Source organism: Habropoda laboriosa, unplaced genomic scaffold (assembly GCF_001263275.1).
Source record: "Habropoda laboriosa isolate 0110345459 unplaced genomic scaffold, ASM126327v1 scaffold469, whole genome shotgun sequence".
Taxonomy (NCBI): Eukaryota; Metazoa; Arthropoda; class Insecta; order Hymenoptera; family Apidae; genus Habropoda; species Habropoda laboriosa.
Genome location: NW_017100616.1, coordinates 496,228 through 518,671, shown reverse-complemented (window position 1 = coordinate 518,671; position 22,444 = coordinate 496,228). Strand labels below are relative to the sequence as shown.

The 22,444-nt window shown below is 37.9% G+C and overlaps 1 protein-coding gene across 1 annotated transcript in view; it reads right to left on the bottom strand.

The window, feature by feature from the left end:
* Nucleotides 1-3,171: 3,171 nt before the first annotated feature.
* LOC108576718 (mannosyl-oligosaccharide alpha-1,2-mannosidase IA) overlaps nt 3,172-22,444 on the bottom strand; it is a 99,633-nt gene continuing 80,360 nt past the window's right edge. The window contains exons 4-9 of the mRNA XM_017939773.1: nt 12,274-12,453; nt 10,085-10,298; nt 6,294-6,518; nt 5,752-5,957; nt 5,062-5,256; nt 3,172-3,492 (exon numbers count right to left, since the gene is read on the bottom strand). Of these exons, the coding sequence (XP_017795262.1) occupies nt 3,370-3,492; nt 5,062-5,256; nt 5,752-5,957; nt 6,294-6,518; nt 10,085-10,298; nt 12,274-12,453 (1,143 nt within the window). The 3' untranslated portion in view covers nt 3,172-3,369. The remainder of the gene's footprint in view (nt 3,493-5,061; nt 5,257-5,751; nt 5,958-6,293; nt 6,519-10,084; nt 10,299-12,273; nt 12,454-22,444) is intronic.

Sequence of the window (22,444 nt, the reverse complement as noted above, 5' to 3'; positions counted from 1 at the left end):
AATTTTTCTGAGTAAATTTCGAGGTTTCGGGGATTATTGTTGTACAGGCACCGTAAGTTTATGAACGATTGATCTTTCATGAGAGTGTTTTTGATCGGTGAAAGAATTGACTTTAAGAATTCTTTAAAGAATCTGATAATTGATACTGCTTAAGGCCTCTGATTATTTTTATCTTCCGAATGATACTTCGATGTTTCCTTAATATTGCGGCTATATTATAAATTTAATGCATCTGTGTATCTATGATATTTCCATAAAACTATTTACAATATCAACGACGCATCGAAATATTGTTACAGTAAAAAGGAAGCCTTAAAATACGTGAAATTTCTCATAAAAACGTTTGGTATCGGTACTACGAAGTGTAGGAAATATACAAAATGTGTAAAATAAGCTAAATCAATTTTCTCATTGATCTTACTTGGAACTTATATGAATTCGATCATCCATGTTGATATCTGCTACTTTCTCAACTACTAAATCTTCTCTTATGTTTTTTTCGTGCGTCTATCTTTTTTCCATATTGCGTCCATAAAGATTCGAAATACGATTTCCATAGAAATGTTTCGGACGGAAAGTTTCTGGAAACTTTAACCCGACGAGAGTTACATGAAAGCACGCGCGATTCACTTTGAAATTCAGCCAAACGACCAAACGCGATTTAGAAACAAAGGATATAAAAGGAAGTTTTAAACGTAATCCGTTTATGCGCTGTTTTTTCCTCGATATGAGGTCAAGAACAGACCAAACTCCAAAAGAAATGCGTTCTGAATGACCTGAAGTCAACGATTGGTCATTTTAATCAGAGAAACACTAATCAATTTGAGTTTGTGAGGAAACAGTCCTTGGAGAAGTTTTTCAGCTCTCTATAGGAAAAGGTCCTCGCAAAAACAATTGATATATACGATTTTCTCAGAAAATTTTCCAAATTTTACTATAGATATCGAACTACTTTATTCCAAGTAGCAAACTTCAAACGTCTGAACGACGAAGGATTATTCTCAAGCACAAATGGGTTTACCAGTTACACAATACAAAATGCAATAACCAATATCACTCTTCTTTTTTTCTTTTATTCCACATCATCAAGAACAGAGGGTTACCCTTCATACTTAAAAGCTTCTAAACGAGTCAGATCTCTATAAACAATTCCATCTAGCAGTGATCTCTATAGAAAACACGTAGTTTGATTTATATTTAAAACAACGAACAATAAAAACGAAATAAAATATAGTCACATGATAAAACTAGCACACGATTGATAGAACGAATTTCCATTGGTGCTGCTTTTTCTCTGCATCGAGATATAATCGAGGCGAGGTTGTTGTTTATTAAAAAGGTAGAAAAAGATAGAAAAACCCGCGAAGAAGAAGGTGTTGTCGCCTCGGTGAAGTCTCAAAAAGTGGGTGAAATCGACAGCGATCGATCGATCAAGAATGAAAAAAAGAAAAAAAAAACATTTACGAGTTCACTTGATCGATCTTCCTGGAGGACTGTTTTCTTTTTTCCCCATTTGAAATACGTACTAAAATTATTACCTATCTCGACCTAATGATTTCCAGAAGAACGCGATTCCCTAAAACCAATTTGGGTAGACAGAGGCGAATCGGATCGAAATTCAGTCCGTTTTTGTTATATCGCCGTTGAGACGAGCATTTCGATTGTTCATATGACGCCATCCCTCTCTCTCACACCTAATTTAATAACTCATTAATTGTTTTAAGTCGTAATCTGTAATATCCTATTTAAAAAAAAAGGTAAGCTTGAAAATTCAAATGTGTTTATTATTATTAGATTGCATGATATTCATATTTAATGTTTGATGTATTTCTGATTATTATATCATAAGTTGTCTTTCACTTAAATATTTTATGAAATTCCCTTAAATATTTTGACGATTACAAATATGATAAGAGTGGCATTGTATTTACTGTAATGAAAAATTTATCCATCCACCTTCAGAAGATTGGACGCAGTGTAATGTCTGTGAAGAGTAGTGTTACGAGAATTGTGCTGTTAGAGATGGTGTGAAAGGGCAATATAGTTGACCTCACTGAATTGAATTTTGTTTAAGTTAATTTAAAGATTTTTTTTTATGAAAATTTGTGTTCTTTTCAGAGATTTTCCGGTTATACGGGTATTACTTACGAATTTATAATAAAAAATTAACTTTCTAAATTTTGACTATTATTCTTTTATACTGTCAAACAGAGAATGATTCGATTCGCCTCGGTTTACCCTCTATTAATCGTTACGCGATAAGAGAATTTTACAGTTTCCTTTTTTTTCATTTTCTTTTTTTTTTGTGTCGGACGTCGACGTGTCACGTTTTCAAAAAAAAAAGCTCGAACGGAAGGAAGAAGGAAAAGGGAAACACCGGTTAAACTGTAATCGACTGTATCGCCGTAATCACCAGTAAATCCGACTGGGACGTTCGGTTATAATTCTTTTCGAATGGCTTTGGCTGGCTGGACCGTTTTTATATCGCATGCGAAAAAAGAAATGGGCAAAGCACTCAGGCAAACGGTTAAATTTTCACTCTATTCCTTCCTCTCTTTCTCTCATTCTCTCACTTTCTCTCTATTCAAACGTCTCTCTCTCTCTCTCTCTCTCTCTCTCTATTTGTTCCATTCGTACGTTTTTTACTTTCTCTCGTCCTGTCACTCCCTCCATTCTCTCTCTGTCGCACGATCTATTATATACTTTTTTCACATGTACGCTCTTTTTTCGCTATTTACAAACGTACTCTGTGTATGTGACGTGTCGGTGTGTGTATCTCTTCGCTTAAATAATGTTCGTTATCATCATCACGCTTCCCGTCCCCTATTATCTTTCGTTTCTTTCTCTCTCTCTCTCTCCTTCTCTCCTTTACCTAAAATAATTAATATTTTTAATTGTATTAACCGCGACGAGAACGTGGCATTCAGGCTAAGTGTCTCCACGTTCGTCGCGCAACCGCCTCCTTCCTCCTCTCTCTCCTGTCTCTTCATTTTTCCTATTTTCATTGTTCTTCGATATACTTGTCTACAGTTTCACAGAATAATGTGTTCTCTCTCTCATTTGTATCTTTTTGTTTTCTATTTTTTTTTGCTCTTTTCTTAAATCCTGAAACGTTCACTGCCCCCCCCCCCCCCCGTTTTTTCCTTTCCCTCCCCCCCCCCCCCACCGTTTTATTGTGTACACTGTCGAATATTCTTGTGGTTATCTCTTGCGTGTCCCCCGTAGCCAAGTTATCCCCGATTGTTCTTCGTTCCGTGTTCACGTCGCTCTTCTCGCTTTCTTCGAATACAGCGGAGGGACTCCGTTACTTCGAGCTGTTAGAACAGTCTCGCTGCGTCGTTTCTTCGAGGTGTGAAGGGTTTCCTTGAATTATAAAGAGGGAGCTGGCCGGTACAGAGGGTTGCCCCTAATGGGAAGCACGTGCGCCTCAGAGTTGAACACCCATTCGTCCAGGTTTATGAGATCATCGTCGCTGAACAGCAGATAGAGGTACTGCAAAAGACAAAACAACCGATTCACCAGTTTGTCCCTAACAACTTCCTAATTTTTTAATTCTTTTCTACTTTCATTCTCCATTTTATCTCTTAATCTAGTTAGTCGTTTCCGTAGTAAAGAAAAAGGAAACGATTATTAATTTCAGAACTCGGTAACAAGAGAAATCCTGCAGTAGTATAACACAATATTTATCAGCCTTCTTCTTATTATTATTTACACTATCTAATTATTTCTCATTTTATTTTCTAATATAGTTATTCATTTCCTTAATAGAAAGAAGGAAATAATTATTAACTTCAAAATTGGATAACAGGAGAAGCATCACATTTGTAAGATTCCTCTGTAGTAGTATAACGCAGCATTTATCAGCCACCAATATCCTCAATTCTATGCAACACGCGATTCTCTCCGTAGTTTAACAATATCGAGCGCTACTTAACGATATTCCACGTACATACCACGATTAAGCAAGTTGTATAATTAACAGGGTTCGACATCGTAGCAATGAAGACTATAATAGCACTCAGAAGCTTCCCTTTGAGACGCAATCAAGAAATACGATTTACCGCAAATATTAATCTCGTTCGTGTATCCACCCTGGTAATACCTATTCACTGATAGAAAAGTGAAATCAACGAGCATGTTGAATGGTACAATATTTACGCTTAAACTGCAGTAGCAAACTCTTCGTCACTGGAATTTACAACAACCTTACAAATTTTCAAATACCTTCTCTCCCGCAAATATGACGGGGTAATGAGATTCTTGAAAGAGACCGCGGAATTCGGGTTGTAATCAACCGCGTTCGTTAATAAACTGATTAACTTCTTAACGGAGCCGCCATTATGGTCGATAATGGTCGAGTTCGCGTTCCACTTTGTGTGCTTCTCTCTGATCGTTTAATCGTCTTTCTTGTTGCAACGTTAAGAAGAAACGTTCTGACTCTGCTCTGCTCTCTCTCTGCCTTAACCGGAAGTTAACGATGCGGCCACGCGTTCGAGGATAATGTAAGTTTAAACGCGTTGCGAACACGACCACGCGGCAAAGTTGAATGAAAATTTGTGGCCAAAGGTGTAAGCGGTACAACGACGGAGAAGATGTTCGTTAACGTTTGGTAAAATAGAGGAAGATATTCGTAGGATATTGTGTCGCTTCAACGAGTTCATGGAGTCGTTTAGTTAATTTTCTCGGGTGATTTATCGTGGCGTTTGGTCCTTTCTCAAAGGTTGAAATTTGGTCCTTTTCAATTTTATCATCTATTTTTACTAATGTTAAATTTTGTTCCTAAAATTTCCTTCTTTTTTTACAATAATTTCTAATAATCTCCTCATTTCTCGATCTCAGTTTTAATAAAGATTTCTGTATCATCGATACTTGTAACGCAAGAGAAAATAAATAGTAATTTTCACGAAGTGCAAAATAAACTTTTAAAACAAGTTTTACAAGACAAAAGTTACACAAGAAAAATTAATCGTGTTTCGATAGAACCGTTGACGATAAAAGTCAGACAGTTTGCATAAAAAATTCCAGGACGATTCGAGGGAATCTCGATGGAGTTGTTCGTACCTTGAGAGTTTCGGCGAAGAAGTAGCTCTGTTGGACGTCGTCCTGTGGAGGATCAACCAGGTAAACATTGTGAAGTCCAGTGAAGCCTCCCGGAACGCGACAGTATTTCTCGAGAGCTTGAACGGCCTCCCAGCCCCACTCACGGTATTTCGGGTCCTTTGTCAGTCGCCACATCACGAAGTACGATTCGAAGGTCTGAAAGGAAAATATTTTATCTCGGAATTTGGCCAGTAGCCCTGTGTTTGCCCCGACGCGGAGGACGACGTGAAAAAGGGCAGATTGAATATTTCAGCTTTCATTACCGGTCGAGAAAACATCCGGAAATAAACGTTGAAACGTTCCTATCTCTTCGTTTGTTTCCAGTTTCGTTCAGAGACGTTTCAAATTGTCGCGAAACGGTTTATCAAGAGTGAGACGTTAATATGCGTTATTTTTACTTTCTGGTACCATTCGCTAAGTGAATTAGGAGGGCAAGAATTTGTTCATCTTTCAGATTATTAATATTTATTGTGTTTCAGAGAAACAAATTTTTCAAATGTGATGATTTGTGAATGATTGAGTTTGTAGTTCAATTCAGAAACTTTGCTAGTTTATTAATATTTCAGTATTTCGAGGTCTTTGAAATGTTATTTTATTAACATTTGTGTTGCTCCTGTATTTTTTAAGTTTCTATGATTGAATGAAATTCACCTCTGGTCGAAGGATGTAGTATTTCTCTCCGTTCTTTAAGCTCTTCGCTTCGTTACCCTCGATGAAGTGGAAAGCTTCCGGACCGAGCTTCGTGAAGCTTCGATCGTAAGATTCATGGCACGTGTTGGTGAGACCAGCGGCTATTGTCATGTATCTTTCAGACAATTCGTTTTGCAGAGTTTTCGCGCCCAATGCGAACATACCACCTAAAAACAAGCAAAACTCAAACAATTCTCTCGTGCAATATCTCATCCAAACGTTCATTTTTAATGCAATTTACTATTTCTACTATTATCTAAGTTCACGTTTGAATTTTTACGATATCTTCTGAAAGAAGAAAGATATCGATTAAGTAGAACTTCGAAACGTAAGCTGACAAGAATGAAAAATATAGAACTACACAAAAAGAGGTATAAACGTGTGTAAAAATAAAGGATGAGAGACATGAAACGATAAACTGGTGGAAGTTTTTAAAAATAGCAGTACGTAAGGGTCAGGTTAAATGGAAGAATAAAAACCGAAGCTTTTCTTTTAAAACTCACCAGCGAAACACGCCAGATGACCCATTTTATGCTCCAGCCTGTCGTATTTCAGATCCGACACGTAGAGCAGCTTGCCAGGTGACGTCTTGATCATGTGTTGATCTATCGCCGCGATCGCTTCGTCGTACATTTGTCGGGCTTCGACGTCCTCCTTGCCGGACTGAATCCACGCTTTCAACAGATACTCGTAGAAGCTGTCGCCAAGACCTCCAAGCGACATGTGATCTGTGTTCGACAAGGAAGAAGCCTTTCGTCAATCCTTTTACTACTTTCGAACATTTCAACCCTTTGATTGCTGCTCGCTCGACAGTGAAACGCTCGCTGTGTACGAGTGAGTTGTAGTATTAATACAGTTATTATGTAGGAAACATGTTTACGAGTTATTACTACTATAATTCAAAAAATAAATTTTATGGGAAAAATAGAGAAATTAATTTAAAAGCAGTTTAAAATTTATATTTGATTAATATGTTGAATGCTGATCTGCTCTTTGATGTGAAATTGAGGAAGTTAGAATGGAGTCTATTTGTTAAAAAATTAAAATTGACATACTTTTGAGTTATGTCTTTATCAATGCCAAGTAGTGATATGGTAATATTTTATATTTGCAGAATAAATAATATGGGAATATAAAATATAAAGGCGCTGATAGTGCACAGTGAGCATTTTCGTCGAGAGCCTATAAACGTTGATAGCAGTCAAAGGGTTATGGTTATTTTTTCTTCTTTTGTTTTTTCTTATACGAAAATAATTTTCTTTATTATATTCGTAAGATGGTTCATGTAAACGTCGAATAAAATTTATTTCTCCTACTCAATGGAATTGGGCAAATCTGTCCTATTGATCGACCACCTTAATTAAGTCTAACATTCCTTCCAAGCTTATTACAGGTTCCGAAAGTTACAAGATAAAGAAGCTACTTCGAGAATCTCAACTCCATCCTAATAACAACAAGACATCTCCGCGTTTAGACAACCAGTTCCATAATTCCCAGCTTTTCAACGAGAACTTTCTATTGAACTAGAAACAAAGCTCGGAGAGACAAACTAACATAGAAAGCTTCGAAGCACTTTAAGCTAAGAGGACAGTTACTTTGAAGCAGCTTTTTCATCGTGTTTGCGATTCGATACTCTCTCTCTCTATATTCGTATGTTTGTTCGAAACGTACAGACGCAATTCACTATCTCCCTTTTCTCAGACACTATTGTGCTCTTTAAAACAGTTCGATTCGTGATATTAATAGCAATCGAACGTGTATAGATCATCCATCTTCGTGGAAATCGTTGAATTCTTACTCTTCTCAAAAAGTTCCAAGATGAATTAAGTAAATATAAATTATTCGCCATCGAAATAAATTTTATCACTTGGAATACACTTATGCTAATGGTTTTTCTTGGTAATAATACTGAGATTAGGATTTTAAGATACTATGTATAATCTCATGGCCTACAAGTGCTCTCTTCGGTACCAACAAAACTGTCACTCACTATCGACAGATATTAATCGATTTACCAGTCTGAAACGAACCGGAAACGGAGACAGACATCACATTAAATTACTGTTCTTTACCGTACAACCTTGTCCTCTAATAAACGAGAAACGTCTGTGTTCCTTTCCATCTAAATACGTCCACCAAAGAAGTACCATCAAACATAAACGAATCTTTCAATCTCCATATCTGATCTAGATCACCTGATTTTCACAACTTCTTCACACAGTCGCAACAACTTTTACAATTCTCAAATTTCTCCAACAAACGTCGAAAACCGACTTCGCAGCTGCTCTTGCTGCATTCAAACTTTAACTAAGAATACGAGAGCGACCTGGTAATTAGCTGTTCGAAGAAGCTTCCTTCTCTCTCTTCAAGTAGTCTCTCCACGCGAGACGCTCGAGATTCAATAGAACCATAAATTTAAAGGGACTCGAAGTTTGACGGTCGCCTGGACTGGACGAAAAGGGGCAAAAGAGAAAGCAACGCAAGAAAAAAGGCTAAAATATGAAGAAAAAGGAGCAGAAGAAGGGTTGAACGAAGGGAGAGAGAGAAGGATGGAAGGTGAGTTGCGGGACGATGATAAATATTCGTCGGGGATCGTCATATACGCGCAACGGGAAAATACAGGAGGAGAGCAGGAGAAGTCGGCGGAACAACGGGAGAAGAAGAGGATTTAGCACCCGAGGGGATTCATGGCATGATAAATGCGATATTCGGGGAGACGGTGCAAAGAGTTGTCGGCCGTGCAAGCAGCAAGCAGCCGGCCATCTCCTCTCTCTCGGAAGACGACGGAAGGTACAAAAGGAAGGTGAGGACGCGTGGCTCTGTGGAACGGGAGCAACACCGTTCCGTTCGTTCGCCTCTGTCGCCTCTGTCGAAACTATTCCCGACCGATATAATTGATAGCCGTCAGATTAAAAATCTATTTTGCCCGAAATTCTCCGGGTGCGGGAAGATTTATTAAATGAAATTACAGTAATAAAGCATCGGCCACATTTACATCTGACATCGATCTTTTTTTTCTCGCTGTCTATTTTTTTCGAACTTGTTCCTCTTCATCCTCTTCTTCGGCTTTTTATTTCACATTGAACGTCGATGTTACTCATTTGTAACGAGTATGTCAGATGTTATTTTAGAGTGTTTTTTTTTTTTTTTAAGTTTTTCTTTTGTTTGTTTGGGCGATTTATTTTGACACGGTCGCTCGCGGGATGAATGATTTTATTGGTCAAACAGACAGTGCTTTTTGTGCATAGATATGTGTGTCTTTGGTTTTGTTTGGATGTTAAGAGAATTACGGGTGGTTTTCTTTGAAAGACAGTTCTCTTATTAGGTGCGTGTGAAGTTTATGAGCGCAACGATCCGCGAGAGAGGAATAATTAGCCGGGTGTCTTTGCCGGTAAAAACTGATCGTTGCCGCTGGAATTAATGCGGACAATGATTTAAGCAGCCTGCGAATAGGTATTACTCGTGGATAGTGTTGGAACGTTTTGCAAGATTTATCGTTGTTATTACGGTGCTGAGATGTTGAGGTGGATCGTTTAACGAAACGTGGAAATGATAGTGTAATGCATCCGACAAAAGTTGGAGTCTGATTTTTTTCTGAGTGAAAGGATCTATGATGACGATAACAAAAGATTGTGGAATTAACCTAACTGACAGCGAGAAGAAGTAAGATCCATATGTATTTTGCTTCTTCAATGTTTCTCAAACAAAATATGAAAGATTGAGAACTATTCGAAAAAAATTGGAAACCTGTTTGAATTCATAAAATTAGAATTTCACTTTTTAAATTAAATTTTCTCTGTATTTTATTAGGTGTGATAGTAGAATCTGACGATTCTCAAAAAGCTACAGTGGAATGCTGAAAATAGTTATACAATGTAATTTATTAATTATTCAATTAAATTTCGAAAATAACATTTTTCAAGTCGCCTCTCTGACAGCGAATATATTTTACAATTAGGTCGGAAAATTCATTATTATTCAATTTGCATCAGCTGTTCTGTTTCACGATGACGAGAAGTTTATTGACATAGTAATTCATACTGTGATTACAATCACGTTATGTTCAAAGAATATTCTTTTCAATAAAAGTGTTCGTGACCGAATCACTTTTTTAACATTTCTCATTCATCTATTCTATCAATTTTTCTTCGCGTACTCAACTGAAACATGCTTTGAAAGGATTAATCTGAGTATCCCACAACAGCTCTTTAAAAATCGTCAAATCATTTATCTTTCAACCATAGAACACAGTTCATTCAAGTGTCATAGCATAAAACTTGCAAGAAGAACTTACGCTGTCCCCATTTTCCAGTCTTCGGGTTGATGTAGTTCGGATACAGGCCTTTCGGTTTCTCCAGGCTCTTCAGCACTTTCCTCACGTTCTCGACCTTGCCCTTGAAAACCGGATTGCCGGTGATGTCACTGAGGTAGGTGAATTCGAGATGCATCGTGCCAATTTCGGAAAGGATGCTGCACCCGCTGCTCGCCCAGCCATAATTCTTGCTCGCCTGAAAACGTGTCCGAATCCGGATACACACATGCGTCGATTAGTCGCGACGAATACAGAAGAAAAGGGTATAGATTTTCCGCGTACAACGAAAGTCGGCCACGATTCAGTTCAAACGGATTCAATTAAACAAAATAGCAAAGACAGGTGAACCGGTATTTATAGAAGACGATCCATTGGAACGACGAACGCGACACGGTCCTCTTTGCCCGCAAGATAAATATTAAGCTCTGTCGTGGAAATTACCGGTTACGCGGGTGATAATGAAAACGTTCTCAGTCTCGAGAGCGCGGAATTTAATAGAATTTTCACCGGATGGCTCGCGGGCAAATTGAAAGGAGACTATTCTTGATTACCTCTAGCGGGAAAACTGATAATTGCAGAACTGTTTTTCCTATCGGCGAACTTCCATGTGATTAAACGACGATGAGAATTTCGTGGATCTCAGGGATTCTTGATCGATGGAAAATCGATCGTAACAAGTTACTGCAGTCGTTGTAAATTGAAATATACTTTAGGCATAGAACGTGTTGAATTCGAACTTTTCATAAGAAACAAAACAGAGTTTCTATTCAAGGCGACGACGTTTTCCACACCGAACTCGTGACCTATAGTTTTCACGGTATTACAGCGCTCTATAGTAGGATGGAAACAAAAAAAGTTGGAACGAGTATTCGTGCGATTCAGCTTGGAAAAATTGCATCGAAAGGGAGATAAAAATCAGAAAATAGAGGGAGAGACTGATGAAAATAGAATAGTAGAGCGGCAGGTAGAACGAACAATTTTTTTTGTCTCAAGTGGGAATTGTAAAATTTTGCAAAAGAAAACGTACAATAAAAATCAAAGTTTCGAGAAAGGTAAGAGAGATAGGAAAATATAAAATAAACGTAGGATAAAGGAGGAAATTAACGAGAGAGTTGAAAGATTGCTAGAGAAAGACGCAAAGGTTTGAAGGGAGAGACGAACGGAAGAAGGAAAACAGGGAGAAGGAAATACAAAATGGACAAAGTGATGAAACATCGGCTTTCGCGGCCTCGTTATTCGTCCAATTAAGAATTTGCATATTAATCGCGGAACGTCGTTTTAGCGAACGTGGCTTGATGGAATCGTTTCAATTAAGCCGTGTTTCTAATGCACGTGTAAAAACCACCGGGATTATCGTCTTCACTCGAGATTTTTCTGATTCTTTTTCGCTGTCGCAGGCAAATGCATTATCAGTCGAGAAAAAAGGACGTATTTACTATAATATAAAAAGCGTCGCGTCTTCCTTTCGCGTTTTTCTTTGACGAAGTTTCCTAAATGCACAAACTCATGGTCATATTAATTTTTATTGTCGAAAAGTATGAGTTGATTGGCTGCTTTTGAGTTCATCGTCCTCAACAGGCAATTCGCCAAGTTTGAACTTATAATTTCCAACATCCTATTACCATTCTCCCACTTTTCCACATTCAATTGCCAATTCTTACTTGCCAACTCCTGAAAATCACAATTTCCAAGTTGCAACCGGTAATCCTCAAGTGCAACCTCTCACTTACCAATTCCCCAATTTCCAACTCGCAACTTATATACCATCTAACGTCTCTAAACCTAAGTTCAGATCCGCGGGGTTGGAAATTTCCACGAAACCCTTAATCTCGTTTCGTCTCGCGTTAAATCATGCAGAGGCCAAACAGCAGCGCACTAAACGGGAATCACTTTGAAAGTGTGTTTCCCCGTTGGAGCTCGGTCTGCGGAGGGTAAGGTAAGGTAGCTAGCTAGTTGGCCAAGAAATTTGTTCCGTGGAAACGCAATTCACTAGCAATCGGCACCGTTAATCCATACACACACACATACACCGTCACATCCATAGCTAGCCGGTGAATATTTAAGCCGCGTAAATTTTGTGCCCGCGGTTACGTCAGAAATAATTAACATTAAAACATGCTGGTGTCGGCGTTGGCGGTCGATGCGCGTAGCCACGAAATCCCCAGACTTACCCCGGTATGGAGATTGATGAGGGAATGAGAAATTCCGGTTTCCGTCTGGAAAGCGGGCAACATCCGTTCGCCAAGCTGAGCCGCCTTATCCCGGAACATCACGTCCCCGGTGAGGGCGTAACAGGCCAGCAGGCTTCCCATGAAACGAATGTTCGTCTCGAAGAGGGATATCTCGGAGTTCTATAAAAAAAAAAAAGAGAAAAACAGTGAAACGCTTTCGTTATGCACGTCCATCTTCGTTTTACTAGGGGGATGAGAGAGGGATAATTCGACTGGCTGAGTGCCAGTCGAGAAGACGCCGTTTCAATTTGCCTGAATCGTCTCTTTGACTACGATTTGGAAGACGGCTTTTCGGAGAGGATTATGGTGCTTCGAGTGTTTTATTCGAAGAGATTATAATTATCTGTGTAATTATCGTTTCTAAGGTTGTATCTGTGATTAGTTTTCCATTTTGATTTCTAGGTGTTAAGTAGGGAAGATGGGTTGAGTCTGTTGTTCGAGTGATGAATTTTTAGAATCTCCGTTTTTTATCGTTTCCTTATTAATCTGTTATTGGCACCTATGGGCGCTTTGAAAACTTATTCGTATTGTGCTTATTGGAGCCTTTTGGCGCACTTCCATATTAATTTAAGCTTTAATTTTATCCTCTGCACTCTCCCACTTATTTTTCCCATGTTTACTTTTGTGGTGTATATTAATGCGATATTTCACGATTTTTTAAATTGTCTCATGCATTTCAAATGTTTATTCTGATACATAAAAGAAGACTCACAGTTTCCTAGTAATAATAACAATGCTTTTCAAGTTAGAACAGTCAACAAACTTAATGAAATATTGCTTAAAGCATTAGAAAAGGAAGGGAGAGCCGAGGTGGCTCGCACACCTGAGTCCTGGTGTTCAGGACCGGTTTCATACATGATACAGTATGGATTTGTGGAGTCAGTTTACTTTTTTGTGCTCCGTATATTTTTACCCTGTTTGTTCTACTAACTCACGTTGCTTACATTTCACACTTGTATTCGGCCATTCCTTATGAATGGGGACGCTTACAACCTGGGACATATGACTTTATCGCTCAGCTTTCTAGTACTAAAGCACCTGTATTTCTCGCGATTAAAGGATCTTACGTCCAACTGATTTAATCTTCACTTAAAAGTGCTTAAACAAACACATCGCTACAAATAAATATTTCTCTCTCTCTGCAATGTTTAACCCAACGTTTATAAAAATGAAATAGAATTCCAAATAAATGCCTCAATATTCATCCCTGAAGAGTATAGATAGAAATGTCTTCTATTCAAAGAACACTTCGACGAATCACACTCTAAGAATTCCCAGTCATTTCATTCACATGTTGAGTGGTGCGTTCGTATTTGAAATATGTATGCATAAAAATTTCGTTCTTCGTCTTGAGAAGCTAGAAAAAAAAAAGATTTCTGAAGACTCTGTGAACGCCTTAGTATTCATTGGAATTATTCTACCGTAATTTGTTGCCGGTTAAAACAGACGTAGCTAACTGCAGTAGCCGCCCTCGTGGTCAGGTATTTCCAGCCGGTAAAAATTTACGAAGCTTATCGCGGGTCTGATGAGAAATCGTGCGAAGTGCATTACGTACGTGAGGTCTCGTCGAACCTCCGTCGCATTATGCTACACCTCTGTGGCAACGCAACGTCGTTAATAGCGTACTTAACGCTGAAGTATTAGGTTTAATTACAGCGAATACTCGATAATTTGTCTTCGCCCGGCTGCCACTCGCCCGGCAATTGCGCGCCTTGCAATTACTTTTCCAGCCACTCTTTCGTTAAGTACCATCTTTTCTCTCTCATCCTTTTTTTCTCTCTCTTTCTCTTCGACCATCCTCCTCGGCGTAAATAATCTTCACGCGTGAAAGTGGCCTCCTCTCTCGTCAAGGGGTGAATTCGCCTCCGCCACGTCGAACATTTCTCAAACAATCGTTTGTCAGGGAAAATATCGAGTAGGGAAGAAACGATAGTGAATTGTATACGTTTGAACGCGAAGTTTTATCGTAGGAAAAGAGAGAGAGAGAAAGGCGTAATAGGTTCTTTTTTAGATGAAATATGTAAGAGGAAAAAAATAAATGAGATAATTTCAACTAGTTACACAACGAGGTATTTAAGGTTCTGGTTGAAAGTTAATGAAGAAACTACTGTGCAACCATGAAGTTACGAATGGGTTAGAATGCACACTTTTTCTGCGACTCATTTGCTCATTACGCTAAACACGTCTGCAACGCACGGTGGAGAAAATAGTGGTTTAGAAGAACGTTTCAATTTCAAGTGCAACGAAGTACTTATTTTAGGAGTAACTTTTAATTAACAGTAATTGGGATACTTGTAGCGAATTGTGAGAAGAATCTTCAGTGTTGGAATGAAACATTTTTTGATTGCTGCAAGTTTTGTTAATTTCTAGATTTGATACGTTTTTTTTTATAAAATAATTTTCGATTTTAGAATTTTATTAGAATGCTAAGCATTTGGCTGTTCTGTGCATTTTTGGGACAGCATAGTAATTTTTTAAAGATAAAATTTCATTTATAATTGAATTATGTACGAATTTCTATTCTATTTTTTGAATAGAAGAATTTTCTTCTCCTGAAAGCTCAGAATTTCTCATAAAATCACATTTTATACCGCCAATTAAACAGCCGCTAAATTTTTCCACAAACGTAACCGTAGCATGAAACGCTTTATCGTTGTGTACAAATGTACGAGTCGACAATTTCACAATAGTTATAGCCAGGTTTGCCGTCCAATGTCTATACTTCGATCTAGTAAGCAAGTTTATGCATGTGTTTGCTGGATGCATCATTTTGCCGCAGAAACGCAATTCCGACGTTCTCGAGAATAACGTTGGTTCGTGGAGGATACGATAAACTCGCGAGATTTAAAGTTTCCCAGTAACTTGTGTATCCGGCTTTGTGAACGCGCGCGTCTGCGAGACGGTGGAAATTCAGCGATTAAGTTTCCAGTTAGTGTTTAATGAGCCAAGATTATTATTAGTTTAGCGCGAGTTATGAAGTTATACTCAGCAATCAGCTGTCTGCAACTCGTCTGCTTTATGCTCCTCTTATACTCTTCTTTTTGCTTCTATATATACTGGGGAGTTGGTTGTCCGCGATTCTGCAAATTATTGCACGTCTCTGGTCTCTTCTCTCCTTCTTCATCTTCGAGATTAGAATGCTTTTGGTAGAATAATTTTCGAGTTTAGAATTTTATTAAAATTCTGAGTACTGAGGTGTTCTATGAATTTTTAGAAAAGCGTAGGTGCAAGCATAGTAAGATATTAACGATAATAACGAAGTTAGGTATGCGTTTCCATTGTATTCTTAGAATCAAAGAGATTTCTCCTCGTTTTTCCCCAAGGATTAAACGAAGTTGGTTCACACAGACGCTTCCTCGGCTTCTTGTTGGTTTCCTTGATAGACAAACGACATGTCTTCGCGCGAATACGCTCTCATCCCTGCCAGAGGCTGCAATCAGCGCGGCATAGGTGTTAATTAGCATGAACATGAAGATAGCATCGGAAACAGATGAGGGCATAATAATGTGTCGCGCTTACAACAGGTAGGCGTGTCGTGGTCTTCTTTTTTTTTCAACAGAAAGAAATACGACTAATTGACGTTTATGACTTAACATCCTGATAAAATCTGTAGAAGCTTCTTCGTTCATTTCAAAAGTGAATCAAATAAACTAATTAACAAAGTACCAACAGCAAATAAAAATTACATCTAATTACTCCTATTGTACCTTTCTTCATGAAAAACTAATTTTAATTACACACACATTCAGTACTAAAATAAATTCACAAACATCCCCTTGATTAGTCTAACCAAAAATTTCCAAAGAATTCCACGTGATACATGAAAATTCCTAAAAAAATCGAAAGAAAAATACGAAAAAATTCTTTTCATCCACGTTTAGGTGAGAAAAGAATGGACCCGCGTTTGCACGCATGAGAGTCACTGGGTTTCACCGCGTATCGGCGCATTTCCAGGCGTCTGAAGTGGCGTGATGCAACGAAATGTGCGTACGGTGGTCATAAATAGCACGGCTGCAATTTGCCGCATCTCGGCGCGGCCGTGCATCCGACAAGAAAATTGCAAAATACGACCGGCTCCACCTGTCGTAATCGCGGCAGTTTATCCTAATACGCGAGATGCTGTAGACAGAGGTGTGGTATCAACGAGAAAGACGTAATCGGTTTCGTAACAGGTACACAAGCTCCGACAATGATTCTGGTAATCGGAACATTCAATTCCGTGATATACGCGCCTTCGAACAAATTGACGCGCCACGGCCGTAATCATCTTCTTCTCCTTACGTTGCCACGGCGAAGAGCTGTCTTCCCTCTATTTTATTTCGTATAACAAGATCCCGGTACGCTTGTAGGATTTATGCTTTTTAGGGATGCGCAAAGAGCTATCGGAATCTTTTCGTCTGAAGATGTAATTTACTGCTAGCATTTTTTTGAGTAGCAAGAAAGTGCTTGTAATATTTTTTAAATTTAGTAAACAGAAGAAAATTTTATCACTGAGATCTATAATTTGCAGTTGAACTCGAAGAAAATTTTACGTAAATTTTTGTGAATTTTGTGGAATGGAAAATAAGAAAAAAGTGTTTCTTCGTTGACAGTTGCTTTGTACGCAAATTAATAGAAAGAATTTTCGTGTTCGAAGATATCTTCTATTTGGGATTAATTCGCTGTAGATCACGAAATGGAATATGCATTAAAATGACATATTTTCTGTAAAATTTCACGTAGTGTTCGATGAAGTTACTGTTCCTTTTTTATTTATTTCGATGAATAATAAGAATCGTTCGAGGCACAGTTTCTCGTGACGCTCGGTAGTAAAATAAATAATGGAATTATGATACAATTTTCTGTCTCGTTTCTGGTTAAATACGTTTATTGAAGCTGAAGCTTGGGTAAATAAGTAAACCTCCAAGGGTAGATTTTACAAGTATAATGCCTTGAAAACGAGCTAGTGCGGCGTTGTCTCGTGAATATGCCGCACGCGAAAATTCACGGTTGCGCTGAACTGCCGAGAGAGAAAGAAACTGAGTGAACTCAATTTCGTTCTCTAATTTCTCTAATGCCAGAAATTGAATTTAAATAATCGAGAATTTGCACGGTGTGTATTGAAAACCAGGCCACAACAGACGTCGTTGATAATGTAACGAATAATTATTTCACGTCAACAGAACTGCTCCACGCTTGTTCGCCGCGAACAATATCCCCGGCTTATAATTATTCAAACCGCTACGTGTAACTTAGTTTTCCGCATGAAACGGATTTATTAAACAAAAGTAGTAATACAGACGGTAGAATACACATTTCGTTTTTATTCAAAATTATAATTCACCTACGAAATTGTTTCTAACAAATTTAAACCACCAACATACAATTTTAACTTAATAATTTCAGTAAATTCTTAACAAATACGAACGATCTTTGTTCATATTCACTCTGGAAATGATTAAGTCGTTAACTAAAGAAAAAAAAATCCTCGAACGACTGCACGAGCTTAGAAATTATCCATCGTTTGAATAATATGGAACATTTTATTACGAGCAGCCTGCTATCACCTGGCATTAAGGAGTATCTTTGCTCCGCGCCTGTAAGCAATTCTAAAAAACAGACAGGAAAAACTTGGTAAGGTACATCAACGAAACGCTGCTTAACGCGTCGAAACGAGGTGTAATAACACAGTAGTACATGTGACGATACCAAAGAAAAGCGTGGCGAAATGATAGAGTAACGCAGCAGCAACAGCAGCATGTCTCTACGATTATTAAAGATCAGTAGCCAGGATTGTTTCACGTGAGGTAATCACGACACATCAGGTAAGTTGTTGCCACAGAGAAACCTTTGATTAAACGTAGAATAGTGAGCGAATAACGACGTTTAGGTCGCGTCGCTCCTAACTATGTATTTGTAAATTGATCGACAGTGAAAGGAGCAAGAAGGAAAAAAAGAAAAGGGACAAAAAAAAAAAGAGCAGAAAGAAGAAAATAAAGGCGGAGAAAAACGAGGTTCGATATAGTAGCAGGCGAACGGCAGGTTTATGAGGTCATTAAGTTAAAAGGATTCGACGTAGCCCCGTCTATCGGATGTTGCTGCGCGTTGCTACACTTTCCGGTTCGACAGGTGTGTCGGATTAACTCGTTTACTTAGGACCTAATAGGGCAACCTTCTTATTAAGCCGGTACTTCGTTAAAAGGGAGCGAAGCTCCTCTTGCCGGTGGCCTTTAACCCGATTTCCGCTCTTCAAAACTCTCCTTTAAATCCCCACCCAAAACTCTCGTCCTCTGTTTTTTCAATTTTTCTATTTGCGAGCAGTTTTTTCATCACGTCGCGTCTCTTCGTGAACATTCATGTTTTATCCGTGAAGAGATTTCATGATACCTGAAAGCTTCCCTTTCTGTGGCCTGATCGAGCGTATTGCGTTTGATTTACGACGTTCGTTAAGGGGGTGGGGGGTTAATTAATGGCACGGAGAAATGAATCTCTTTGCTGTCTTCTTGATTGATTGTGGAATGATTCTTTATGGATTACTTTTGCCCCGGTGGGAATGATTTCTCCGTGTATTACCTTCGTATCAAGAGTTATTGAATTCTTTCTGCCCTTCTTTTTTTATTCGGTGTGTTAGTGTGTACTTTTTGGTTTTACGCGTTTTTCTTGAGTAATTTTGTTGAAGTAAATTTTTCGGAGAAGAGTGTTTTTGATTTAATATTTCTGGCATATAAAAATTCTGAAATTATTGCTATTGATTGGTAATTACAGTGAACGTGGAACATAGTGATGGAAAACAGAAAGAATAACTTTCTCTAATGATTTCTTCAGGATTTAAGTCAGACGTCGAAAATAAAAAATTTACCGTTCGAGTCGATAGTTGAAATAAATATTTCACGGTTTAACACGGTGTTTAGCAGGGAAATTAATTAATCAGTAAGTGCATTTGTTTCGCTTGAAGGGAATTCGGTGCTCTGATTCGATCGATACGTTATATCGTCAATTAGTTCGCTTGGTTCTCTTTTATCTCGTTTCCTTCTCCATAGTTGCTGTCGGCTCGCAGGAAACATTTCACGCTCCGTCGAAAAGAACTTTTAATTAAAACGTCAGATTTCGCGATGATTCAATGACAATTAAGATTTCTATTCGACCGGCACGTGAAAACGATAGTTCGATAATTTGTCTTTGGTTTCAGTTCGCAAACTTTCGCGTTTAAAGACCGATTTGATCCTTTTGGAAATCTTAGAGAGCGATATTATCCGTCAGTCAATTCGAAATTAGAAGCATTCCTCTTATTAGATCAACAATTTTTCATTTTTCTTAAAGAAACATCTATAAATTCACAAATTTTCTTAGAAAAATTTAGATTTCCATGAAAATTTTCTAATTTAATTGCGACTATACCATTGTTAGAGAATTAATCTTTATCATAATAAAATTTCTCGATTGTTATAGACACTAATTATAATATTTCGTTTTAATTATAATTTCTAAAAAGATATAACTAAATAATGATTTTTATCAAACAGTTCACGGCGTTTCCAACCATAAAAGCTACCGTAAGCGAACTTAGTATCCTTTCACGATATTCCACTTGGCAATTAAAAAGCAATAACACAGGACGACAGGCAATTTTTCAATTATTTCGATTACCGTTCGCTCGAAACCTTTGACCAACGAGTGGCATGAATTAAATTAAAAAATAACTTGCCCCGTGAATTCGTAACGGTGAGCTCTTTTAAATCCCTCCCAACGCCACTTCAATTAATACATTCCGAACGTGTTATGTCGATTGGCCTCGCAATCGCATAGCAATCGAACAATTTCGGGTTACTTCCCTTTTCTTTTGTTTTCTTCACTTCAAAGACGAAGAAGATCTTCTCGTGCAATGTATTTTCTCTTCGATCAGAAGTTTTTAAATTCAATGTTTTCCTTCCTTGATCCCAATTCTCGAGGATAATATTTTAATCAAATATTAAAATTAAAATTTCATTCTTTCATTGACTCATTAAAAAATAGCATTTTTCTGTGCGAATATTCGAATAAGAATTCTCTTATCAACTGGTGCTTATCAAATTGTAAATTCTCCCAGTTTGAACCACGAGATTGGTGTCGAAGTGTCGTAAGTCGCGCTAATTTTCTATGCGTTAATTAAGTCGAGGATTTCCAAGTAGAATGCTAGGCTTCAAATGACAATAACTAGGTTTTCACGAGAATGGACGGAGAAAGAGAAGAGAAAGGTAATCCTGTTATCACCGCGTCTTCTACCTTTTAATCTTCGCATTCGAGAGAATGTACGAGGGAGGCCACGAGCGGTTTTAGTTTACAACAACGCGTTTAAGGCCATTTCTTACGGCGTGGCTTATAACGAGATACAACACAGCCTTAAAGCGCATAAACCGGGATATCGCATTGTTCGTTTTAAGTGCACTTTTAAGTGCATCGCCGCGAATTTAACCGAACTACTTTTCCATTCACGCGAGATGCAACCAGCCTCGTGATTCTGAGCCGACTGGTCAATGTTTCACATTGTTTCTCCATTTTTTTCTTTTTCTACTATGTTATTTTTGTAGTAAAGAAAAAAAGAATTGATTATTCCAATTTCAAATTTCGTATATTTATTACATTTTAGAGTTGCAATTTTAACTTCGATATGGGATTTCACCGAAAATTAAACTGAACGGATTCATTTTATAATTACACTGCAATTAATTAATTAATTAAATTTCTGGGATATCCGTACGAAACTGTATAAACACAGTGGATTAGGAGAAATGTATACAGCATTAAATTAAATTGTTTCGATACAACGGTATATTTTGACCATACCCAAATTAATTATCTTAATACCCTTTCAAAAACATCGGATTTTCAGAGGAATAATTGCTCGATAGTATGTTAAAAATTAGGAACGTATATCGTGGAATGTAACGAAACGAAATTTATTATTATCTAATTCGTGAATATTCTATTCATCTCCAGAAAATAATTTGTGTACTAGAAGTGTACTATTTACTATTAGACAATAAATGTAGCCATTAATTTTAAATTAAAAAGAATTTTTCATTTCAGATGATCGTATGTTCTAGCATAAGAAGTTTCCCAATAACTTCTCCATTTTAAACATTCTCACTTTTAAAAAATTCACCAAGAAAGCTGAAGGTTGCATTTATATTCTCCGAAAAAATTGGAACTTTTTATTCGGTAGATCCCATAAAAAAAATTCTCAAATTTTCCTTCTTTCAAGACACCTCAGGGTGGTGTATCCTCTTAACAATTGAACTTTCTTTCACACCAAAACACCAAAATGTACGATCGAATACCAGAAGAAGACATCGTCCACAGAGTACGTAAAGAAGGAAGAATTTCCGTCTAACGACTCCCCTAACGACAGTCACCAAACATATCTACCTAATTTCCAGAGAGAGAGTAAGTTTCTCTTCGCATCATTAGCATCGCCACCCAAGATTTTTCCTCCAAGTTTCCTCCGTCTTTTGTTCCGTTTATTCGACGCCGTAGAAATCAACTCCCGCTGCATCTCGTTCCGCGGACAGTAAAATGGAATTATGACGATTATTGCGGTGTCGTTGGCTGCGGGGAAAAAGAAAGGACAGACGTAGAGAAAGGAAATCGAGTCGACGGTGTGTCTGTGGACGCTGCTTAAAGAGAATCACGACTAGAGGGGTGGATCAGGTGACGAGCAGAGTCGAAATTGGTCCTTGGCAAATATTGCGACCCTCGAGCGCGCCTTAACTATGAGCTACGTGACGAACCCTTTAATGATTCATGGATACCCACGACGGAGAAAACGACGCGACAATTCTTCGAAATAGATCGATCCTCGCGGAGGTTGGGCTGACAATTGAACGAACGTTTCGTGAGGGAATTTCACCTAGGTGTAACGTGACTGGGGGAAGAATGTGTTTTGATTTAGGTGCACCTTTATTTGAAACGCTCGTGTAGTTTTCTGGGCTCAGAGCAGAAATTGTGATAACAGGTATTTTTAAAGAATTCGAAAAATTTGACAATGGGAAAATGGATAATATGAAATTTGAGGATAGAGTGGAAAGTGTATGGAAATTTTTTCGAATTTTTAAAGAAAAAAAAATTTTAAGAAATAAAAGAAATATTTGAAGAA